General features: G+C 39.2%; 1 protein-coding gene and 1 long non-coding RNA gene across 5 annotated transcripts in view; one reads left to right on the top strand and one right to left on the bottom strand.

Moving 5' to 3' along the window:
* cbl (Cbl proto-oncogene, E3 ubiquitin protein ligase) overlaps nucleotides 1–19,881 on the top strand; it is a 129,901-nt gene that overhangs the window by 108,441 nt on the left and 1,579 nt on the right. For all 4 annotated transcript variants that reach the window (XM_062059880.1, XM_062059879.1, XM_062059877.1 and 1 more), the window contains exons 10-15: nucleotides 2,910–3,041; nucleotides 7,615–8,013; nucleotides 8,117–8,205; nucleotides 8,326–8,487; nucleotides 11,776–11,864; nucleotides 19,518–19,718. In XM_062059880.1, coding sequence (XP_061915864.1) covers nucleotides 2,910–3,041; nucleotides 7,615–8,013; nucleotides 8,117–8,205; nucleotides 8,326–8,487; nucleotides 11,776–11,864; nucleotides 19,518–19,718 — 1,072 coding nt within the window. The remainder of the gene's footprint in view (nucleotides 1–2,909; nucleotides 3,042–7,614; nucleotides 8,014–8,116; nucleotides 8,206–8,325; nucleotides 8,488–11,775; nucleotides 11,865–19,517; nucleotides 19,719–19,881) is intronic.
* Nucleotides 18,606–19,881, bottom strand: part of LOC133658180 (uncharacterized) — a 28,226-nt gene continuing 26,950 nt past the window's right edge. The window contains exon 3 of the long non-coding RNA XR_009827413.1: nucleotides 18,606–19,740. This is a non-coding gene — a long non-coding RNA (uncharacterized LOC133658180). The remainder of the gene's footprint in view (nucleotides 19,741–19,881) is intronic.

Raw genomic sequence — 19,881 nt, 5'->3', positions numbered from 1 at the left:
AAAAAATATATCTTATCAAATATAAAAGTTAAAATGTCTCTTAAAGCTCTGCCCCTTTAATTAGTGCATACTAAATAATTTAACTTTAGCCTACTACTACAACCATATTATTTACCAGCAACATAAAGTGAAACAGAGGCAGAGGTGTCCTGCCACAGTCAGTAACAAATAAACAGAAAACAGTAGTGGTCAAATACAAATAAGGCAACAAGAGAAGTATCCTACACTTCTCTTTTGTAAAGTAAATCTGAACAGCCTATATGGGCATCTACATCAACTATATGATTTGCCTGAGAAGCTGGACAGGACAAAAAAAATAATTATTTGTGGCGGACGTAATTCTTTCGTGGCGGGCCGCCACAAATAAATGAATGTGTGGGAAACACTGGACAAACGTTAAGTTACTGTGTGTGATACATGGACTAACGTAACGTTAAGTGTAGGTACCTCATGCAACCCTGCTTAAAAAAAATCCCTTGACAAAAAGTATGAATAAGGTAGCGAACTGCAGTGGACGCAACAGATTGCCGTGTTTGCAATGACGTTAGCAGTGAGTTTACAGCCTCACTGATTTAACTACATGGCAAATAAAAGTTACGTTACTTAGCCAATAAACGTTAGCTTACATTCAAAACTTACCCTTCTTTGTGCAACTTCAAATGTCGAACGAAGTTGGAAGTTGTTGCTTCTCCGTCTGTAATCTTCGAACCGCATGTTTTGTATACTGCAATTCCTTTTTTGTTGACCCAAGTCGTAGTTTTTATATTTTATATTATATATATAATTTTTTCTCACTGCCGCGTTGTTTGACAGCTCTTCTTCGTTGGTTGTCCTGCAATTTGATTGGATGAATGCTGTGGGGTGAAAACAACGTGGATGTAATTTGATTGGATGTTGTACTGAGCACACACGCCGACAGACACACACGTACACAATGAAAGATACGGAGCGCTCCTGAATAACTTTTTAATCTTTGGGTTTTGGGGAAAGTAGCAAGTCTTGTCAAGTCAAAAGGCTCAAGTCCAAGTGAAGCCACAAGTCATTGATGTTAAAGGCCTACTGAAATGAATTTCTTTTTTTTAAACGGGGATAGCAGATCCATTCTATGTGTCATACTTGATCATTTCGCGATATTGCCATATTTTTGCTGAAAGGATTTAGTAGAGAACATCGACGATAAAGTTCGCAACTTTTGGTCGCTGATAAAAAAAGCCTCGCCTGTACCGGAAGTAGCGTGACGTCACAGGTTGAAGGGCTCTGTCACGCCAAATTTCTTCCCTCTACAAAAACCTTCCCTCCCCCATTTACTTCCGGGGCTGCGTCCAATAAAATCACAAAGTTGCCGGGGGTCCTTAACCTGCACGCGACTGTCCTGTTTCGCGCCTGTAAAAAAAAAAAAAAAAATAATCGATTTCTTCAGAGTCCAGCAGCTGTCAAAGACGAAGTATCCTTCCAGCGACGAAGTGCTATCGATCGCTGTCAATGACGTAAGAGGAAACATGACCACGGAAGTAAATGGGGGAGGGAAGGTTTTTGTAGAGGGAAGAAATTTGGCGTGACAGCTCCTCACATTTCCCCATTGTTTACACCAGCAGCGAGAGCGATTTGGACCGAGAAAGCGACGATTACCCCATTAATTTGAGCCAGGATGAAATATTCGTGGATGAGGAATGTGAGAGTGAAGGACTAGAGTGCAGTGCAGGGTGTATCTTTTTTCGCTCTGACCGTAACTTAGGTACAAGCTGGCTCATTAGATTTCACACTTTCTCCTTTTTCTATTGTGGATCACGGATTTGTATTTTAAACCACCTGGGATACTATATCCTCTTGAAAATGAGAGTCGAGAACGCGAAATGGACATTCACAGTGACTTTTATCCCCACGACAATACATCGGCGAAGCACTTTAGCTACGGAGCTAACGTGATAGCATCGGGCTTAACTGCAGATAGAAACAAAATAAATAAATCCCTGACTGGAAGGATAGACAGAAGATCAACAATACTATTAAACCATGGACATGTAACTACACGGTTAATGCTTTCCAGCCTGGCGAAGCTTAACAATGCTGTTGCTAACGACGCCATTGAAGCTAACTTAGCAACGGGACCTCACAGAGCTATGCTAAAAACATTAGCTCTCCACCTACGCCAGCCAGCCCTCATCTGCTCATCAACACCCGTGCTCACCTGCGTTCCAGCGATCGACGGAGCGACGAAGGACTTCACCCGATCATCGATGCGGTCGGCGGCTAGCGTCGGATAGCGTGTCTGCTATCCAACTCAAAGTCCTCCTGGTTGTGTTGCTGCAGCCAGCCGCTAATACACCGATCCCACCTACAGCTTTCTTCTTTGCAGTCTTCATTGTTCATTAAACAAATTGCAAAAGATTCACCAACACAGATGTCCAGAATACTGTGGAATTTTGCGATGAAAACCGAGCTTTTTGTATGGGATACAATGGTGTCCGAATACTTCCGTTTCAACCATCAACGTCACGCGCATACGTCATCATACATAGACGTTTTCAACCGGAAGTTTGGCGGGAAATTTAAAATGTCACTTTATAAGTTAACCCGGCCGTATTGGCATGTGTTGCAATGTTAAGATTTCATCATTGATATATAAACTATCAGACTGCGTGGTCGCTAGTAGTGGCTTTTAGTAGGCCTTTAAAGTCTAAGTCGAGTTGCAAGTCATCAAACTCATGATTCGAGTCCAAGTCTTGTGACTCGAGTCCACACCGCTGGCATTTACCAGAAATTGTACAAACTTACATATATAAAGAGAACTGTAGTTTTATGTCCTGTCATCCACTTTGAGGAAGCGGTAACTGTTTTTTTCTGTCTCGCAGTGTTATGAAATTTGTGTTCTCCATGATGTTGACCTTCTAATGTTCTGTATGCTGCAGGTAGAACGCCCCCCATCGCCAATGTCCATAGCTCCTCACTCCTCCCTTCCACCTGTGCCGCCCAGACTAGACCTGCTTACACACAGACCCCCCAGCCTGCCTGGCGCTTCCAGTCCTGGAGTCACTAATAAGGTGAGTCCAGCAGGCCAATGCGGTTCTTGATTCAGCCTCAACAACTATTCAGTCTCAACCACTAAGTTACTGTACTTAAGATCTATGGAAAGTCACAGTAAACATTCAAAATGCAAATCCTTTTAATAATATTGTTTGGAAAAAATAATTCATGCCCAACCGTTTGACCCCCCCCCCCATTATACTTGTAAGTATGGCAGACAGAGATAGTAAGTGTTCAGGAAATGACTCATATTGCAAAGGTTTAAGCTAACCAATGACATCAGTAAGTGTAGAGGAAGTGGGCGCGTTCTGTTCCTGTGTGGCAGTTGTTCATGCAAACAGGCTGACACTTTCCCACATGGTGCACAAACTGCTGCTTCATATATTAACCATACTGAACTTCCATGGCTTCTGTTAGTTCATAAATATGTATGTGGGCTCTGTACCGAGGATGTCGTTGTGGCTTGTACAGCCCTTTGAGACACTTGTGATTTAGGGCTATATAAATAAACATTGATTGATTGATTGATTGAAATAACTACATTGTCCAAAATGTAATTGGTCTAAAACAGGGGTCACCAACACGGTGCCCGGTGGACCAGGTAGCCGGTAAGGACCAGATGAGTAGCCCGCCGGCCTGTTCTAAAAATAGCTCAAATAGCAGCACTTACCAGTGAGCTGCCTCTATTTTTTAAATGTTATTTATTTACTAGCAAGCTGGTCTCGCTTTGCCCGACATTTTTAATTCTAAGAGAGACAAAACTCAAATAGAATTTGAAAATCCAAGAAAATATTTTAAAGACTTGGTCTTCACTTGTTTAAATAAATTCATTAATTTTTTTACTTTGCTTCTTATAACTTTCAGAAAGACAATTTTAGAGAAAAAAATACAACCTTAAAAATGATTTTAGGATTTTTAAACACATATACCTTTTTACTTTTTAAATTCCTTCCTCTTCTTTCCTGACAATTTAAATCAATGTTCAAGTAAATGTATTTTTTTAGTGTAAAGAATAATAAATACATTTTGATTTAATTCTTCATTTTAGCTTCTGTTTTTTCGACGAAGAATATTTGTGAAATATTTCTTCAAACTTATTATGATTAAAATTCAAAAAAATTATTCTGGCAAATCTAGAAAATCTGTAGAATCAAATTTAAATCTTATTTCAAAGTCTTTTGAATTTCTTTAAAAAATTTTGTTCTGGAAAATCTAGAAGAAATAATGATTTGTCTTTGTTAGAAATATAGCTTGGTCCAATTTGTTATATATTCTAACAAAGTGTAGATTGGATTTTAACCTATTTAATCAAAATTCAAAAATTATCTTAATCAGGAAAAATTACTAATGATGTTCCATATATTCTTTTTTTAAGTTTTTCTCTTCTTTTTTTCGGTTGAATTTTGAATTTTAAAGAGTCGAAATTGAAGATAAACTATGTTTCAAAATTTAATTGTCATTTTGTTCGTGTTTTCTCCTCTTTTAAACCGTTCAATTAAGTGTAAATATCATTAATTATTAATAATAACATAGAGTTAAAGGTAAATTGAGCAAATTGGCTATTTCTGGCAATTTATTTAAGTGTGTATCAAACTGGTAGCCCTTCGCATTAATCAGCACCCAAGAAGTAGCTCTTGCTTTCAAAAAGGTTGGTGACTCCTGGTCTAAAAGGAAGAATTGAGTGTAGATAGCCGGTGTAAGATCAAACATCTATGACTATATGGCAAGCTTGGTGGAAGAAACTGCATGTAAGTTGTCAAAACTGAGCAGTATTTTTTAGAAGCATAATTTTTATGCCAGTCTTTTTCAACCTTTTTGGAGCCAAGGCACATTTTTGTTCATTCATCATCAACTCTCACTATTATGTTAGATCAGGGGTGCCCACACTTTTTCTGCAGGCGAGCTACTTTTCAATTGATCAAGTCGTGGGGATCTACCTCTTTCATATATATAATTTATATCTACTTCTTTATGAAAGATATGTTTTTGTCAACAAGTTAAAGGTGTTTAATGATAACACAAGCATGTTTAACACATATAGTTAATATTGTTAATAAATTAAAGGTGTTTAAAGATAATACAAGCATGCTTAACACATATAGTTAATATTGTTGATAAGTTAAAGGTGTTTAATGATAATACAAGCATGTTTAACACATATAGTTAATATTGTTAACAAGTTAAAGGTGTTTAATGATAATACAAGAATGTTTAATACATATACCGTAGTTAATATTGTTAACAAGTTAAAGGTGTTTAAAGATAATGCAAGCATGTTTAACGCATATAGTTAATATTGTTAACAAGTTAAAGGTGTTTAAAGATAATGCAAGCATGTTTAACACATATAGTTAATATTGTTAACAAGTTAAAGGTGTTTAAAGATAATGCAAGCATGTTTAACACATATAGTTAATATTGTTAACAAGTTAAAGGTGTTTAATGACAATACAAGCATGTTTAACACATATAGTTAATATTGTTAACAAGTTAAAGGTGTTTAATGATAATACAAGCATGTTTAACACATATAGTTAATATTGTTAACAAGTTAAAGGTGTTTAATGATAATACAAGCATGTTTAACACATATAGATTCCTTTCTTTCATGAAGACAAGAATATAAGTTGGTGTATTACCTGATTGTGATGACTTGCATTGATAGGAATCAGACAGTGGTGCTGATAACGTCCGCATTTTCAAAAGGAGGAGAAAAAAAGTCCTCCTTTCTGTCCAATACCACATGAAAGTGGTTGCTTTTTGGCATCTTATTTGTCCAGCTTCCGTACTCCTTTGTATACACTTTACAAGAAATACGTTGGCGGCAAACTCCGTAGCTTGCTAGCTTGTGCACTCTTTATTTTGTTAGCGCAGGCAGGATGAAGCAGAGCTTTTATTGTGCAACTGTGCTGTCGGTCTTTGGAGTTTTGACCACAGGTACGGCGCCAGAGTCTGTTGAAATAAAAAGTGTTTCTCGCCTTCCTGTCGGTAATTTTCTCTTAATAATGATCTGGCAGCAGCCAGCGTCATCTCAGAAGACCCTCGAGGTGCCGTGAATGTCAATCAAGTGACGAAAGTGACGTCATAGTGAAGATTTATGATCGCTCATTTTTAGGACTATTTTTTTAATGCCTGGCTGGCGATCGACTGACACACCCTCCGCGATCGACCGGTAGCTCGCGATCGACGTAATGAGCACCCCTGTGTTAGATCCACTATGGACTGGACTCTCACTATTATGTTAGATCCACTATGGACTGGACTCTCACTATTATGTTAGATCCACTATGGACTGGACTCTCACTATTATGTTAGATCCACTATGGACTGGACTCTCACTATTATGTTAGATCCACTATGGACTGGACTCTCACTATTATGTTAGATCCACTATGGACTGGACTCTCACACTATTATGTTAGATCCACTATGGACTGGACTCTCACTATTATGTTAGATCCACTATGGACTGGACTCACACACTATTATGTTAGATCCACTATGGACTGGACTCTCACTATTATGTTAGATCCACTATGGACTGGACTCTCACACTATTATGTTAGATCCACTATGGACTGGACTCTCACTTATGTTAGATCCACTATGGACTGGACTCACACACTATTATGTTAGATCCACTAAGGACTGGACTCTCACACTATTATGTTAGATCCACTATGGACTGGACTCTCACTATTATGTTAGATCCACTATGGACTGGACTCTCACTATTATGTTAGATCCACTATGGACTGGACTCTCACACTATTATGTTAGATCCACTATGGACTGGACTCTCACACTATTATGTTAGATCCACTATGGACTGGACTCTCACTATTATGTTAGATCCACTATGGACTGGACTCTCACTATTATGTGGAGCTAACTTGGCAACGGGACCTCACAGAGCTATGCTAAAAACATTAGCTATCCACCTACGCCAGCCAGCCCTCATCTGCTCAACACCCGTGCTCACCTGCGTTCCAGCGATCGACGGAGCGACGAAGGACTTCACCCGATCATCCGTGCGGTCGGCGGCTAGCGTCGGATAGCGTGTCTGCTATCCATCTAGGATAGGCCTTTAAGCATAAGAGTAGTGTGATAATAGATACATAATTATTCTAGTACAAACTCATGCTGGCTGAGAAGTTACCTCTATTAGAACATTGGTTTTTGGCGGCGAAGCTGTGCAATTTTCTTGGCCATGTGGTCAGATAGATATATTTTCCTTTTCCCTTCCTTATGCACTCCCAAGTCAAAGTTAAAAAACGAGGTTTAACATGAGTTGAACAGCGTCTCTGCTTCTTGGGGCGGTATAGCTCGGTTGGTAGAGGGGCCGTGCCAGCAACTTGAGGGTTGCAGGTTCAATTCCCGCTTCCGCCATCCTAGTCACTGCCGTTGTGTCCTTGGGCAAGACACTTTACCCACCTGCTCCCAGTGCCACCCACACTGGTTTAAATGTAACTTAGATATTGGGTTTCACAATGTAAAGCGCTTTGAGTCACTTGAGAAAAAGCGCTATATAAATGTAATTCACTTCACTTCACTTCACTTCCAACTAACCCATTGGGCTCTTGTCTCTAGGTAGCGTCTCATCACAAAGACAAGCCACTCCCTCTCCCCCCAGCGCTGAGGGATCTCCCCCCTCCCCCGCCCCCCGACCGCCCTCACTCAGCCATGCCGTGCTCGGAGGCACGCGTGCAGCGGCGGCCCTTGCCGTGCACGCCCTGCGAACTCCCGCCGGCGCCCCCGAACCGGCCGCCTGCCGACTGGAGCTCCCGGCCCGTCCTAAAAGCCCTGACTTCCTCCTCCTCCTCGTCATCCGCCTCCTCTTCTTTGTCCAGTCAAGTCTCTATTGTGGATCTTCGTGCAGGTGTCAGGGAGCTCTCCAACCGACACTCCCTCCCTCTGGCCCTGCCCTCGGCTCTGGACATGCGCACGGACCCACAGAAAAACAACTCCATGAGTTTGGACCATCAGCTGGTCAGCATGAAGCAAACCAAACCCACACTTTTAACCTGTTTTATTTTATGTCACAATCTGTCGTTGATTCTGGTCCCTTTTCTTGGTGTTCCTTCCCTTTTAGAACTTTTCGTCGGTGGTCGGTCAGGACTACGACAACCCCAAAGTCAAGCCGTCATCTTCTGCCAATGCCATCTACTCCCTGGCAAGCAGGTATTTGGATTCATATGTTAGAGGACAGCATGTATCAGTGATGAGCACTGCAGCCTTGCTGCAAGAAGATTCTGGTTTTGAATCTCAATTAAAAAGAAAATATTTGAACTTGCTTCCCAGGCCGCCTTCAGCACTAAGGCCACTAGCAGCCGAGGAGGCCCACGACAGTGACGAAGAGTCCGACTACATGATCCCATCCTCTCGCCCCCTCCTGCTGCCCATCACTACGCTGCCGATAGGAGAGAACCCTCCAATCCAGAGACCCCTACAGCCTCAGCCTAGGTATGTCCTCCAGATGCCAACACAAGGCGCCGCCTCTTTCCACCTACGGGAGTCTTATATCCGTGTACCGTATTTCCTTGAATTGCCGCCGGGAATATAGTATTCGCCTGCCTAGAATTACAGCCGGGTCAAACTCATTTCGCAAAATAATTAGCGCACGATTGGCACTGCCGCCGGGTCAAATATGAGTCATTAAATGACTCCCGCCTCCTGGTGGTAGAGGGCGCTAGTGATCCTTCTTGCGACTGCCAGTACTGCAGAAGACCGGTACTGCAGAAGAAGACAGCAAGCATGAGCAGCGATCGTTTGCTTGCACTTTTACCAAACAGGACTTTCAATCGAAGCAGGAGGTAATAATTAAAGGAATATCTCCAGAGACTTTTAAAACTGAAGAAAGATAAGGAAGACTGCCTTTGATCAGAAGCAGCTGCACATGGACACCATTTATAAGTAAAGGTAAGACCACAATAACGTTTTTTTTAATTAAATGTGCTTTTCACGATAAGGTAAGCGCATGCTTGCCCATCCCGCATGCTTTTGGTAAGCGCATGAGTGAGAAGAGGTTTTAAATGAATTAGCGCCCCTGCGGCTAATCAAGGAAATACGGTATCTCATTTTAACTAGGTGGCTAATCAAAACAGCGCCTACACAGGTTCCCAGCGTAATTGCACAAGTGATCTTATCTTGAGTGGACACTTGAGTGTCTTCCCCCGCCGTGAGTCTTCAACTATAATGTGAAATGTGATCTGTCAGGTTCAAACACTGATGACATCTATTAAACAGACAAGAAGCAAGGAATCATGCAGAGACAGAGTTGAATTTGGCTCAATGAGAAGAGACGTTTTGGGCTGTTCTCTAGTTACAGAAACAACCTACGCTCTTAGTTACAGAAACAACCTACGCTCTAAAGTCCAGCCCACGTTCTCCTCTATTTATTCGGGAGGTCCCTGGTTACATCACCGAGGCTGCTGCTGAAGGAAGGGGGGTCATCTCAGCAGCCCCAGTTAGACACAATATATGACTATTCATGAAATGCAAATGTGCTGACACTCGTGATATCGGCCTGTCTCTGCTTTGTCTGCGTCAAGGCACTCGATGTTCGCCCTTGGCAGTCAGCAGGCCGGGTCTGGACACAAACACTGATACGAGACGACTCGCAATCCAGGATTGCAAGTTGTCCCTTTGCACAGATAGAAAAGTACAACTTCAGCACAATTGATCAATTGGTCAATTAAACGCTCAAAATGGCCAGAAAAAGAGAACTTTCATCTGAAACTCGACAGTCTATTCTTGTTCTTAGAAATGAAGGCTATTCCACTAAATTGTTTGGGTGACCCCAAGCTTTTGAACGGTAGTGTATACTGTATGTCATGATATCATTTGATGATAAATATTGCAGCTTTACCACATTGCAGATTATTTCAAATGAAAAACAAAAACAGTTCAAAGCTTATGCTACATTTTTTTCGGCTTTAAATGAAGCAGTTTTAGGTGTAAATAAACTACAAATGTGAATACTACATTAGCACTAGAGGCGACCAAACCAAACAAAGCGCGCTGCTCAGTATCGTGGCCACTGATTGGCTTAATTTCTGGCAACATTACTATATTGGTTACAAAGGGTGTAAAGGTAACTAAAAGATGTTGTTTAATTTCCAGAGGACTCTCGTAATGCTGAAAATAACGTTTTTAGGAAGTCGTGAACAGCTTTTTGTTATTGTCTAGCGATAAAAAAAATATTGGATTTTATGTTGATTATTCCTACTTCGCAGAAATGAATTCATGGCAGTCATGTCCGTAACCAATTAACAATTAACTCTATACACCAGGGGTCACCAACGCGGTGCCCGTAAGGACCAGATGAGTAGCCCGCTGGCCTGTTCTAAAAATAGCTCAAATAGCAGCACTTACCAGTGAGCTGCCTCTATTTTTTAAATTGTATTTATTTACTAGCAAGCTGGTCTCGCTTTGCTCGACATTTGTAATTCTGAGAGAGACAAAACTCAAATAGAATTGGAAAATCCAAGAAAATATTTTAAAGACTTGGTCTTCACTTGTTTAAATAAATTCATGAATTTTTTTACTTTGCTTCTTATAACTTTCAGAAAGACAATTTTAGAGAAAAAATACAACCTTAAAAATGATTTTAGGATTTTTAAACACATATACCTTTTTACCTTTTAAATTCCTTCCTCTTCTTTACTGACAATTTAAATCAACGTTCAAGTAAATTTATTGTTTTTATTGTAAAGAATAATAAAAACATTTTAATTGAATTCTTCATTTTAGCTTCTGTTTTTTTGACAAAGAATATTTGTGAAATATTTCTTCAAACTTATTATGATTCAAATTCAAAAAAATGTATTCTGGCAAATCTAGAAAATCTGTAGAATCAAATTTAAATCTTATTTCAAGGTTTTTTGATTTTTAAAAAAAAAAAATTGTTTTGGAAGAAATCATGATTTGTCTTTGTTAGAAATATAGCTTGGTCCAATTTGTTATATATTCTAACAAAGTGCAGATTGGATTTTAACCTATTTAAAACATGTCATCAAAATTCTAAAATTAATCTTAATCAGGAAAAATTACTAACGATGTTCCATAAATTCTTTTTTAAATTTTTTCAAAAAGATTCGAATTAGCTAGTTTTTCTCTTCTTTTTTTCGGTTGAATATTGAATTTTAAAGAGTCGAAATTGAAGATAAACTATGTTTCAAAATTTAATTGTCATTTTTTTCGTGTTTTCTCCTCTTTTAAACCGTTCAATTAAGTGTAAATATCACTAATTATTAATAATAACAGAGTTAAAGGTAAATTGAGTAAATTGAGCAAATTGCCTATTTCTGGCAATTTATTTAAGTGTGTATCAAACTGGTAGCTCTTCGCATTAATCACTACCCAAGAAGTAGCTCTTGCTTTCAAAAAGGTTGCTGACCCCTGCTCTACACCATCTGCAGAAGAGAATCACTTCCATCATAAAATAGCACATTAATAACAGAAGTGCACATTAATGTGGATAAATGTTTGTTTAGAAAAACAAGTAACATGACCATGAGCATTTTAAAGGTTTTTAATAAACACTAAGTGCATATTTTCTGAGTCTCTTTGTTCATGCAAAACGAAACATGATTAGTATAGATTTAAAAATAAATATGCACTCCAAATTAAACTTGCGATTAATCAGACTAAAAATATGAATGGTCTGACCGCGCAAGAAGCCTCCTGAAGCTGTGGTTGATTAAAGAAACGCCGCCCAAAATGCGTCACGCACGGTTTTCTTTTTTGCAGGTCCACGCTGACTGACACGGAGGACGGCCCGCCAATGTACGAGGCCATGTACAACATCCAGGCTGGGCCGGAGCCAGCCGGGGATTCAGGTACAAATCTATTTGACTGCTAGCTATGTCACGTGGGCACAAGATGGAGAGACCGGTCTAATACAATAAGTATTAGACTTGAAAAGGAACTGCATTTTTGGGGGAATCTTGCCTGTCGTTCACAATCATTGAGTGACATGACAAGGTTTTTTTTTAATGCATTCTAAATATTCAATAAATGGGATAAAAGTCTGCTCAATTCTGCCCTTAAAAAAATCCCCTCACCTCCATAAAAGGTTTTCTAAACATGATGTAAGTATATATTTAATGTAGTAACAGGCACATTCAACATTTAGCATTCATGCATTTTTAACATTTATTTAAAAAACATATCACAATGTTTGCTTTTTTTTTAATCACTGATTTTTACACGAGAGCCAACAAACATAATAAAACATCACTTACTGTACAAGGTCTGCTGTCATTGGAATGCCGACTGCTAGGCTGTTCATATATTCCCATTTAGATGAAGAATGACTCATTTTTTTAAATTAATTGTAAATATTCAATAAATGGGATCAAAAGTCTGCTCAATTCTGCCCTTAAAAAAATCCCCTCACCTCCATGAAAGGTTTTGTAAACATGATGTAAGTATATATTTAATGTAGTAACAGGCACATTCATAATAACATTTAGCATTCATGCATTTTAAGCACACGCGGCACATTTATTTAAAAAACATCACAATGTTTGCTTTTTTATCACAAATTTTTACAAACATAATAAGAAAACATCACTTACTGTACAAGGTCTGCTGTCATTGGGATGCCGACTGCTAGGATGTTCATATATTCCCATTTAGATGAAGAATGACTCATTTTTTAAAATTAATTCTAAATGTTCAATAAATGGGATCAAAAGTCTGCTCAATTCTGCCCTTAAAAAAATCCCCTCACCTCCATAAAAAGTTGTATAAACATGATGTAAGTATATATTTAATGTAGTAACAGGCACATTCAACATTTAGCATTCATGCATTTTTAACATTTATTTAAAAAACATATCACAATGTTTGCTTTTTTTTTTAATCACTGATTTTTACACGAGAGCCAACAAACATAATAAAACATCACTTACTGTACAAGGTCTGCTGTCATTGGGATGCCGACTGCTAGGATGTTCATATATTCCCATTTAGATGAAGAATGACTCATTTTTTAAAATTAATTGTAAATATTCAATAAATGGGATCAAAAGTCTGCTCAATTCTGCCCATAAAAAAAATCCCCTCACCTCCATAAAAAGTTGTATAAACATGATGTAAGTATATATTTAATGTAGTAACAGGCACATTCATAATAACATTTAGCATTCATGCATTTTGATCATTTTAAGCCAGGGGTGTCCAAAGTGCGGCCCGGGGGCCATTTGCGGCCCGCAGCTAATTGTTTACCGGCCCGCCACACATTCTGGAAATGCTATTGCAAAAATTAAAAAAACATTTAAAAAAGTGGAATGAGGTGAAATTTAACTAGAAAAAGTTGCAATGTTGACACAAAGCTGCCATGCAGGCTGTTTCTTTTTTCTTTTTTTTGCCATTGCTCCAAAAAAAAAAAAGAAAAATCAATGTTATAATGAATTATTGACCTATTCAAAGCTCCAATTATTTCAAATATTTCACTTTAAAATGTTTTATGTGGGAAATATTGCATATATTGTGTGGTTGCCATACAAAAACATCAACATTTTATTTGACAAAAGAGCATAAAACAAACAAAATAATAGTTTGAACGTAAAATGGACAGATGTATCTAAAGTTGAGCTCGTAACTTAAGTGTTGAAAGTTAAAAAACAAACTAATAAAAATGTATCACTTTCTGAGTGGGGCACCTTTTGGATCCCAAATACCGTATTTTCCGCACCATAAGCCGCACCTAAAAACCACAATTTTTGTCAAAAGCAGACAGTGCGGCTAATAACCCGGTGCGCCTTATATATGGATTAATATTCATATTTATTTTCATAAGGTTTAGGTCTCGCAACTACGGTAAACAGCCACCATCTTTTTTCCCCGTAAAAGAGGAAGCGCTTCTTCTTCTACGGTAAGCAACCGCCCCCATAGAAGAGGAAGCGCTTCTTCTTCTACTGTAAGCAACCGCCAAGGTGAGCACCCGCCCCCGTAGAAGAAGAAGCGCGCGGATATTTAATTTCATTTGTTTTTCTGTAAAGACAACAAAATGTCTCCTACTAAGAGACACGCGTACAAGGTTCCACTGGCTTTTGATATTCCTGTGAACCGCACTGTGGATACAACGGGAACACGTACGGTGAATATTCGCACCACAGGGAATGAGAAGTCGTCCTACTGTGGTTGTAGCTTGCCATGCTAACGGCCAGAAACTTCCGCCCACGGTGATATTCAAAAGGAAGACCTTGCCAAAAGAGAACTTTCCAGCCGGCGTCATCATAAAAGCTAACTCGAAGGGATGGATGGATGAAGAAAAGATGAGCGAGTGGTTGATAGACGTTTACGCGAAGACACCGGGTGACTTTTTTCATGCAGCGCCGTCCCTGTTGATCTACGACTGCATGCGCGTCCACATCATCGATGGTGTCAAAAAACAAGTGAAGCACACCGAAGAAGAAGAGTTCGAGGGATTTGTAGATGAGTAATAACTTCAGAAAGTGAGCTTTAAATGTTTATTTTGTGTGTTGTGTGACACTAACGTATGAGCAACGTTGAGTTATTGATGTTGCTATTGCTCTGCACTATTTTGAGTGTTACTATTTTTGTGATTGCACATTTGCACATTACATTTTGGGAGTGAACAGAGTTGTTAGAACGCTGGTTTGTAATATATTATTAAAGTTTGACTGACCTATCTGACTGTTTTGTTGACATTCCCTTTAGCGTAGCGTAGGTGCGGCTAATAGCACGGGGCGGCTAATAGGTAAACAAAGTTTTGAAATATGCCGTTCATTAAACGTGCGGCTAATAACACGGGGCGCCTTATGGTGCGGAAAATACGGTATATTTAATGGGATTTTATTTATCTTTTCACTGTGATTACTCAAAAATAATAATGAATTAATATCAATGGTGTCTTGCATTATTGATGTTTAAGGCTCTAATTACTTCACATCAAACATTGCTTTTTGGGCAGTGGGGGAAATACTGCATATTTCTGTTTTATTATAAAAAACTAAGTTGTCTTTGACAGAAAAGGTATAAAACCTTTTTGTTTTTTTTAAACTTTATATCAACCTGAAGTTGATATACTGTACAGATTTACTGTAAGCATTATATAAATAAAAAAATAATAATTTGACTTGTTTTTAACATTTTAATGACTAAGACCCTTTATGATCCCCGGGAGCCCTAAAGGTAAAAAAACAAACAAAATCCATATATTTTGTTATGGTTTGAAAATCGCAAAAGTCGTACCAATTTATAAGAATGGAGACGTACACCAGGGGCCGTACTTATCAAGCTTCTTAGAGTGCCATTTTACACTTAAGTCCTGAGAATTTGCGAAATTTAGTCCTACTCTCAAACTTAAGAATAAAAGCTTTTTATCAACGTTCTTAAGTCTAAGAATCACTCCTACTCTCCACGATATTTAAGAGACCTTCAGAGGTGTCTTAAGTGGTTAGGAGTTGCCAGCAGGGGATGGCACTGAGGCGAGAGAGACGTGCGCCAACGTTCAGGGAACGGAACAATGTTTTTTTTTTTTTGATGACGAGCAGCTGATCAAACGGTATCGTTTAGACAGAGCGGATATTATTTTTGTCACAGATTTAATACTTTTCGATTCCTTGTTGATTTCTGCATGTGTCTGCAGTGGGCTAGTATATATAGAGCCACCCACACCAGTTTCAAATTAGTTGCCTAATTAATGAATTGGAAAGAAAATGTTATGACAGTAGCGTATGTGTGTGGCCGTGAGGTGAGTGACGTCAGTGAGTGTGTGGGCGAGAGAAGAGAGGGAGCGGTAGCGTGAGTGCCGGCGGGGACTAGTTTGTTTTGTATTATTTTGTAGTTTATTGTCAAAATATACACTCCCATTGTCCACTTAAATATTTCCAAGATATTTCTTTATTCTTAGACAACGGATTCCCTTCCGTGATTGGTCATTTCTATGGACACAGAAATGACGTCACCTAAAATTGCGTTTACGGCACATAGTAATGTCGTAATTCAGCTCTGAGTGTGACACTTAAGATTCAGTCCTACACTTCGCTGAAAGTGTGAGTAAGACGCTTGATAACTAACTTTTAAGTGCAGCTTTCAGCGAATAATTTATTTACTCTTAAGTCAACTCTTAGCAGACTTCTTAGGAGTAATTCTAAGAAGCTTGATAAGTACGGCCCCAGTTTACTAACTACAAACCAGTTTCATTACTTCCACAATTCTCCAAAATCATGGAAAAATTATTCAATAGTCGATTAGATTTATTTATTAACAAAAGTGGGACGCTCGTGGAGAACCAATATGGATTTCGAGCAAATATCTCAACATCAATAGCATTAATCAAAATAACAGAGGAAACTACCAATGCAATAGATGGTAAAGAATTTGCGGCCGCAGTATTCATGAACTTAACAAAAGCATTTGACACAATTAATCATGATATTTTAATACAAAAACTAGAAGGATATGGCATCAGAGGGTTGGTCTTGAACTGGGTAAGAAGCTATCTAACCAACAGGAAGCAATATGTGAAGATGGGTGAAAATATGTCAACACGGCTAGATATATCCTGTGGTGTACCGCAGGGACCAAGATTGTTTAATCTTTATATAAACGACATTTGTAAAGTTACAAAGGACTTAAAGTTAGTTTTATTTGCAGACGACACAACTGTGTTTTGTTCAGGAGAGAACACACAGAAGATAATACAAATAATAACAGAAGAAATGAACAAATTAAAAAGATGGTTTGATAAAAACAGACTATCTTTGAATCTCAGTAAAACTAAAATAATGCTATTTGGTAATAGTAGGAAAGAGCATCATACGCAAATACAAATACCGTATTTCCTTGAATTGCCGCCGGGAATATAGTATTCGCCTGCCTAGAATTACAGCCGGGTCAAACTCGTTTCGCAAAATAATTGGCGCATGCTTGGCACTTCCGCCGGGTCAAATATGAGTCATTAAATGACTCCCGCCTCCTGGTGGTAGAGGGCGCTAGTGATCCTTCTTGCGACTACCAGGACTGCAGAAGACCGGTACTGCAGAAGAAGACAACAAGCAGCAAGCATGAGCAGCGATCGTTTGCTTGCACTTTTACCATGGAGGATTACATATCTAAAATAAAACAGTTTTCTAAACTGGACTTTCAATCGAAGCAGGAGGTAATAATTAGAGGAATATCTCCAGAGACTTTTAAAACTGAAGAAAGATAAGGAAGACTGCATTTGATCAGAAGCAGCTGCACATGGACACCATTTATAAGTAAAGGTAAGACCATAATAACGTTTTTTTAATTAAATGTGCTTTTCACGATAAGGTAAGCGCCGGAGTGAGAAGAGGTTTTAAAATAATTAGTGCATGCTTGCCCATCCCGCATGCTTTTGGTAAGCGCATGAGTGAGAAGAGGTTTTAAAATAATTAGCGCCCCTGCGGCTAATCAAGGAAATACGGTAGACGGAGTAGACATAGAAAGGGTAAAAGAAACCAGATTTTTGGGAGTATTAATAGATGATCAAATGAACTGGAAATCTCATATACAAAACATACAACATAAGGTGGCAAAAAACATTTCAATAATGAATAAAACAAAATCTCATATACAAAACATACAACATAAGGTGGCAAAAAACATTTCAATAATGAATAAAACAAAACACGTCCTGGGCCAAAAATCCCTTCATATTCTCTACTGCTTGCTAGTGTTACCATATCTGAGTTATTGTGCAGAAATATGGGGAAATAACTACAAATGTGCGCTACATTCGCTAACCGTGTTACAAAGAAGATCAGTTAGAATAATACATAATGTTGGATATAGAGAACATACAAACCCTTTATTTATTAAGTCAAAAATATTAAAGGCCTACTGAAATGATTTTTTTTTATTTAAACGGGGATAGCAGATCCATTCTATGTGTCATACTTGATCATTTCGCGATATTGCCATATTTTTGCTGAAAGGATTTAGTAGAGAAAATCGACGATAAAGTTCGCAACTTTTGCTCGCTGATAAAAAAAAGCCTTGCCTGTACCAGAAGTAGCGTGACGTCACAGGAGCTAGTATTCCTCACAATTCCCCGTTGTTTACAATGGAGCGAGAGAGATTCTGACCGAGATAGTGATGATTACCCCATTAATTTGAGTGAGGATGAAAGATTCGTAGATGAGGAACGTTACAGTGAAGGACTTGAGAGGCAGTGATGGACGTATCTTTTTTCGCTCTGACCGTAACTTAGGTACAAGCTGGCTCATTGGATTCCACACTCTCCTTTTTCTATTGTGGATCACGGATTTGTATTTTAAACCACCTGGGATACTATATCCTCTTGAAAATGAGAGTCGAGAACGCGAAATGGACATTCAGTGCCTTTTATCTCCACGACAATACATCGGCGAAATGCTTTAGCTACGAGCTAACGTGATAGCATCGTGCTTTAACTGCATACAGAAACAAAAAAATTAACCCCTGACTGGAAGGATAGATAGAAAATCAACAATACTATTAAACCGTGGACATGTAAATACACGGTTAATGCTTTCCAGGCTGGCGAAGGTTAACAATGCTGTGCTAACGACGCCATTGAAGCTAACTTAGCAACGGGACCTCACAGAGCTATGCTAAAAACATTAGCTCTCCACCTACGCCAGCCAGCCCTCATCTGCTCATCAACACCCGTGCTCACCTGCGTTCCAGCGATCGGCAGAAGGACGAAGGACTTCACCCGATGCGTTTGGCGGCCCGTAGACGTAGGAAGTCAAGGTGAGGTCGGCGGCTAGCGCTCCAACAAAGTCCTCCTGGTTGTGTTGCTGTAGTCCGCTGCTAATACACGGATCCCACCTACAACTGTCTTCTTTGCAGCCTTCTGTTATTAAAAAAATTGCAAAAGATGTCCAGAATACTGTGGAATTATGAAATGTAAACAGAGCTTTTTGTATAGGATTCTACGGGGTACCATAACTTCCGTTACTCGGACTTCGTCACGCGCATACGCCATCATACCGCGACGTTTCAGCCGGATATTTCCCGGGAAGTTTTAAATGTCACTTTATAAGTTAACCCGGCCGTATTGGCATGTGTTGCAATGTTAAAATTTCATCATTGATATATAAACTATCAGACTGCGTGGTCGGTAGTAGTGGCTTTCAGTAGGCCTTTAATTTAATATTTAGAATACAATAAAAAAACATCCATCCGTCATCATGTCTTTCATAATGATTGCGAACGACAGGCAACATTCCAAAAGTAGTGCAATTCCCATTTTAAAAGGATTAAACAGCAGAAACAAAAGGGTAAAGAGCATCAGGTGAACCTAAATAGACTTCATTACCAATAGAAAACAGGTGCGCTGGCATAAAAGTAAGCCGAAAGTGTAGCAGAACGAGGAGTCCCGACAGGAAGTACTACTAAAACCAGAGCACCGTCACAGGAAATGATACCAAACTCAGGAAAATGAAGACCAAAATCCAAACTGTTGCGTGGGATCATGACAGTCTGTGTCCTAACATATTTCTCTCTAGATTATTCCGAGCTGCCCCCTCAGCCTGTGACTAATGGCCCCAGGGAGCACTCGGTCCAGGACAGGGAGGACGAGGACAACAGCTACGACTACCCCAAACCCCGATTGCCGATGCCGCCCAACCGAAGGAGCCTTTCAGAACTGGGAGGATCGTCCTCGTCCACTTCGTCCTCCTCGTCCAGCTCGTCATCCGCAGCAGCTTGTGAGTTCAACTTTTCAGCGTCCTACCGGAGAATACAACCTTTAACAACTTTAGAGACAATGTTTGAAGTAAATGTCAAATCATTATTTGTCATACATGTTTAAAACCTCTAAAGGTTTAGTGGCCACATACGTGGACATCACCTTTTAGCTCTTATTTCCAA

Source organism: Entelurus aequoreus, linkage group LG10 (assembly GCF_033978785.1).
Source record: "Entelurus aequoreus isolate RoL-2023_Sb linkage group LG10, RoL_Eaeq_v1.1, whole genome shotgun sequence".
In the NCBI taxonomy this organism is placed as follows: domain Eukaryota; kingdom Metazoa; phylum Chordata; class Actinopteri; order Syngnathiformes; family Syngnathidae; genus Entelurus; species Entelurus aequoreus.
Note: the sequence above shows the minus strand (reverse complement) of the source record. Positions and strands in the feature narration are given on the sequence as shown.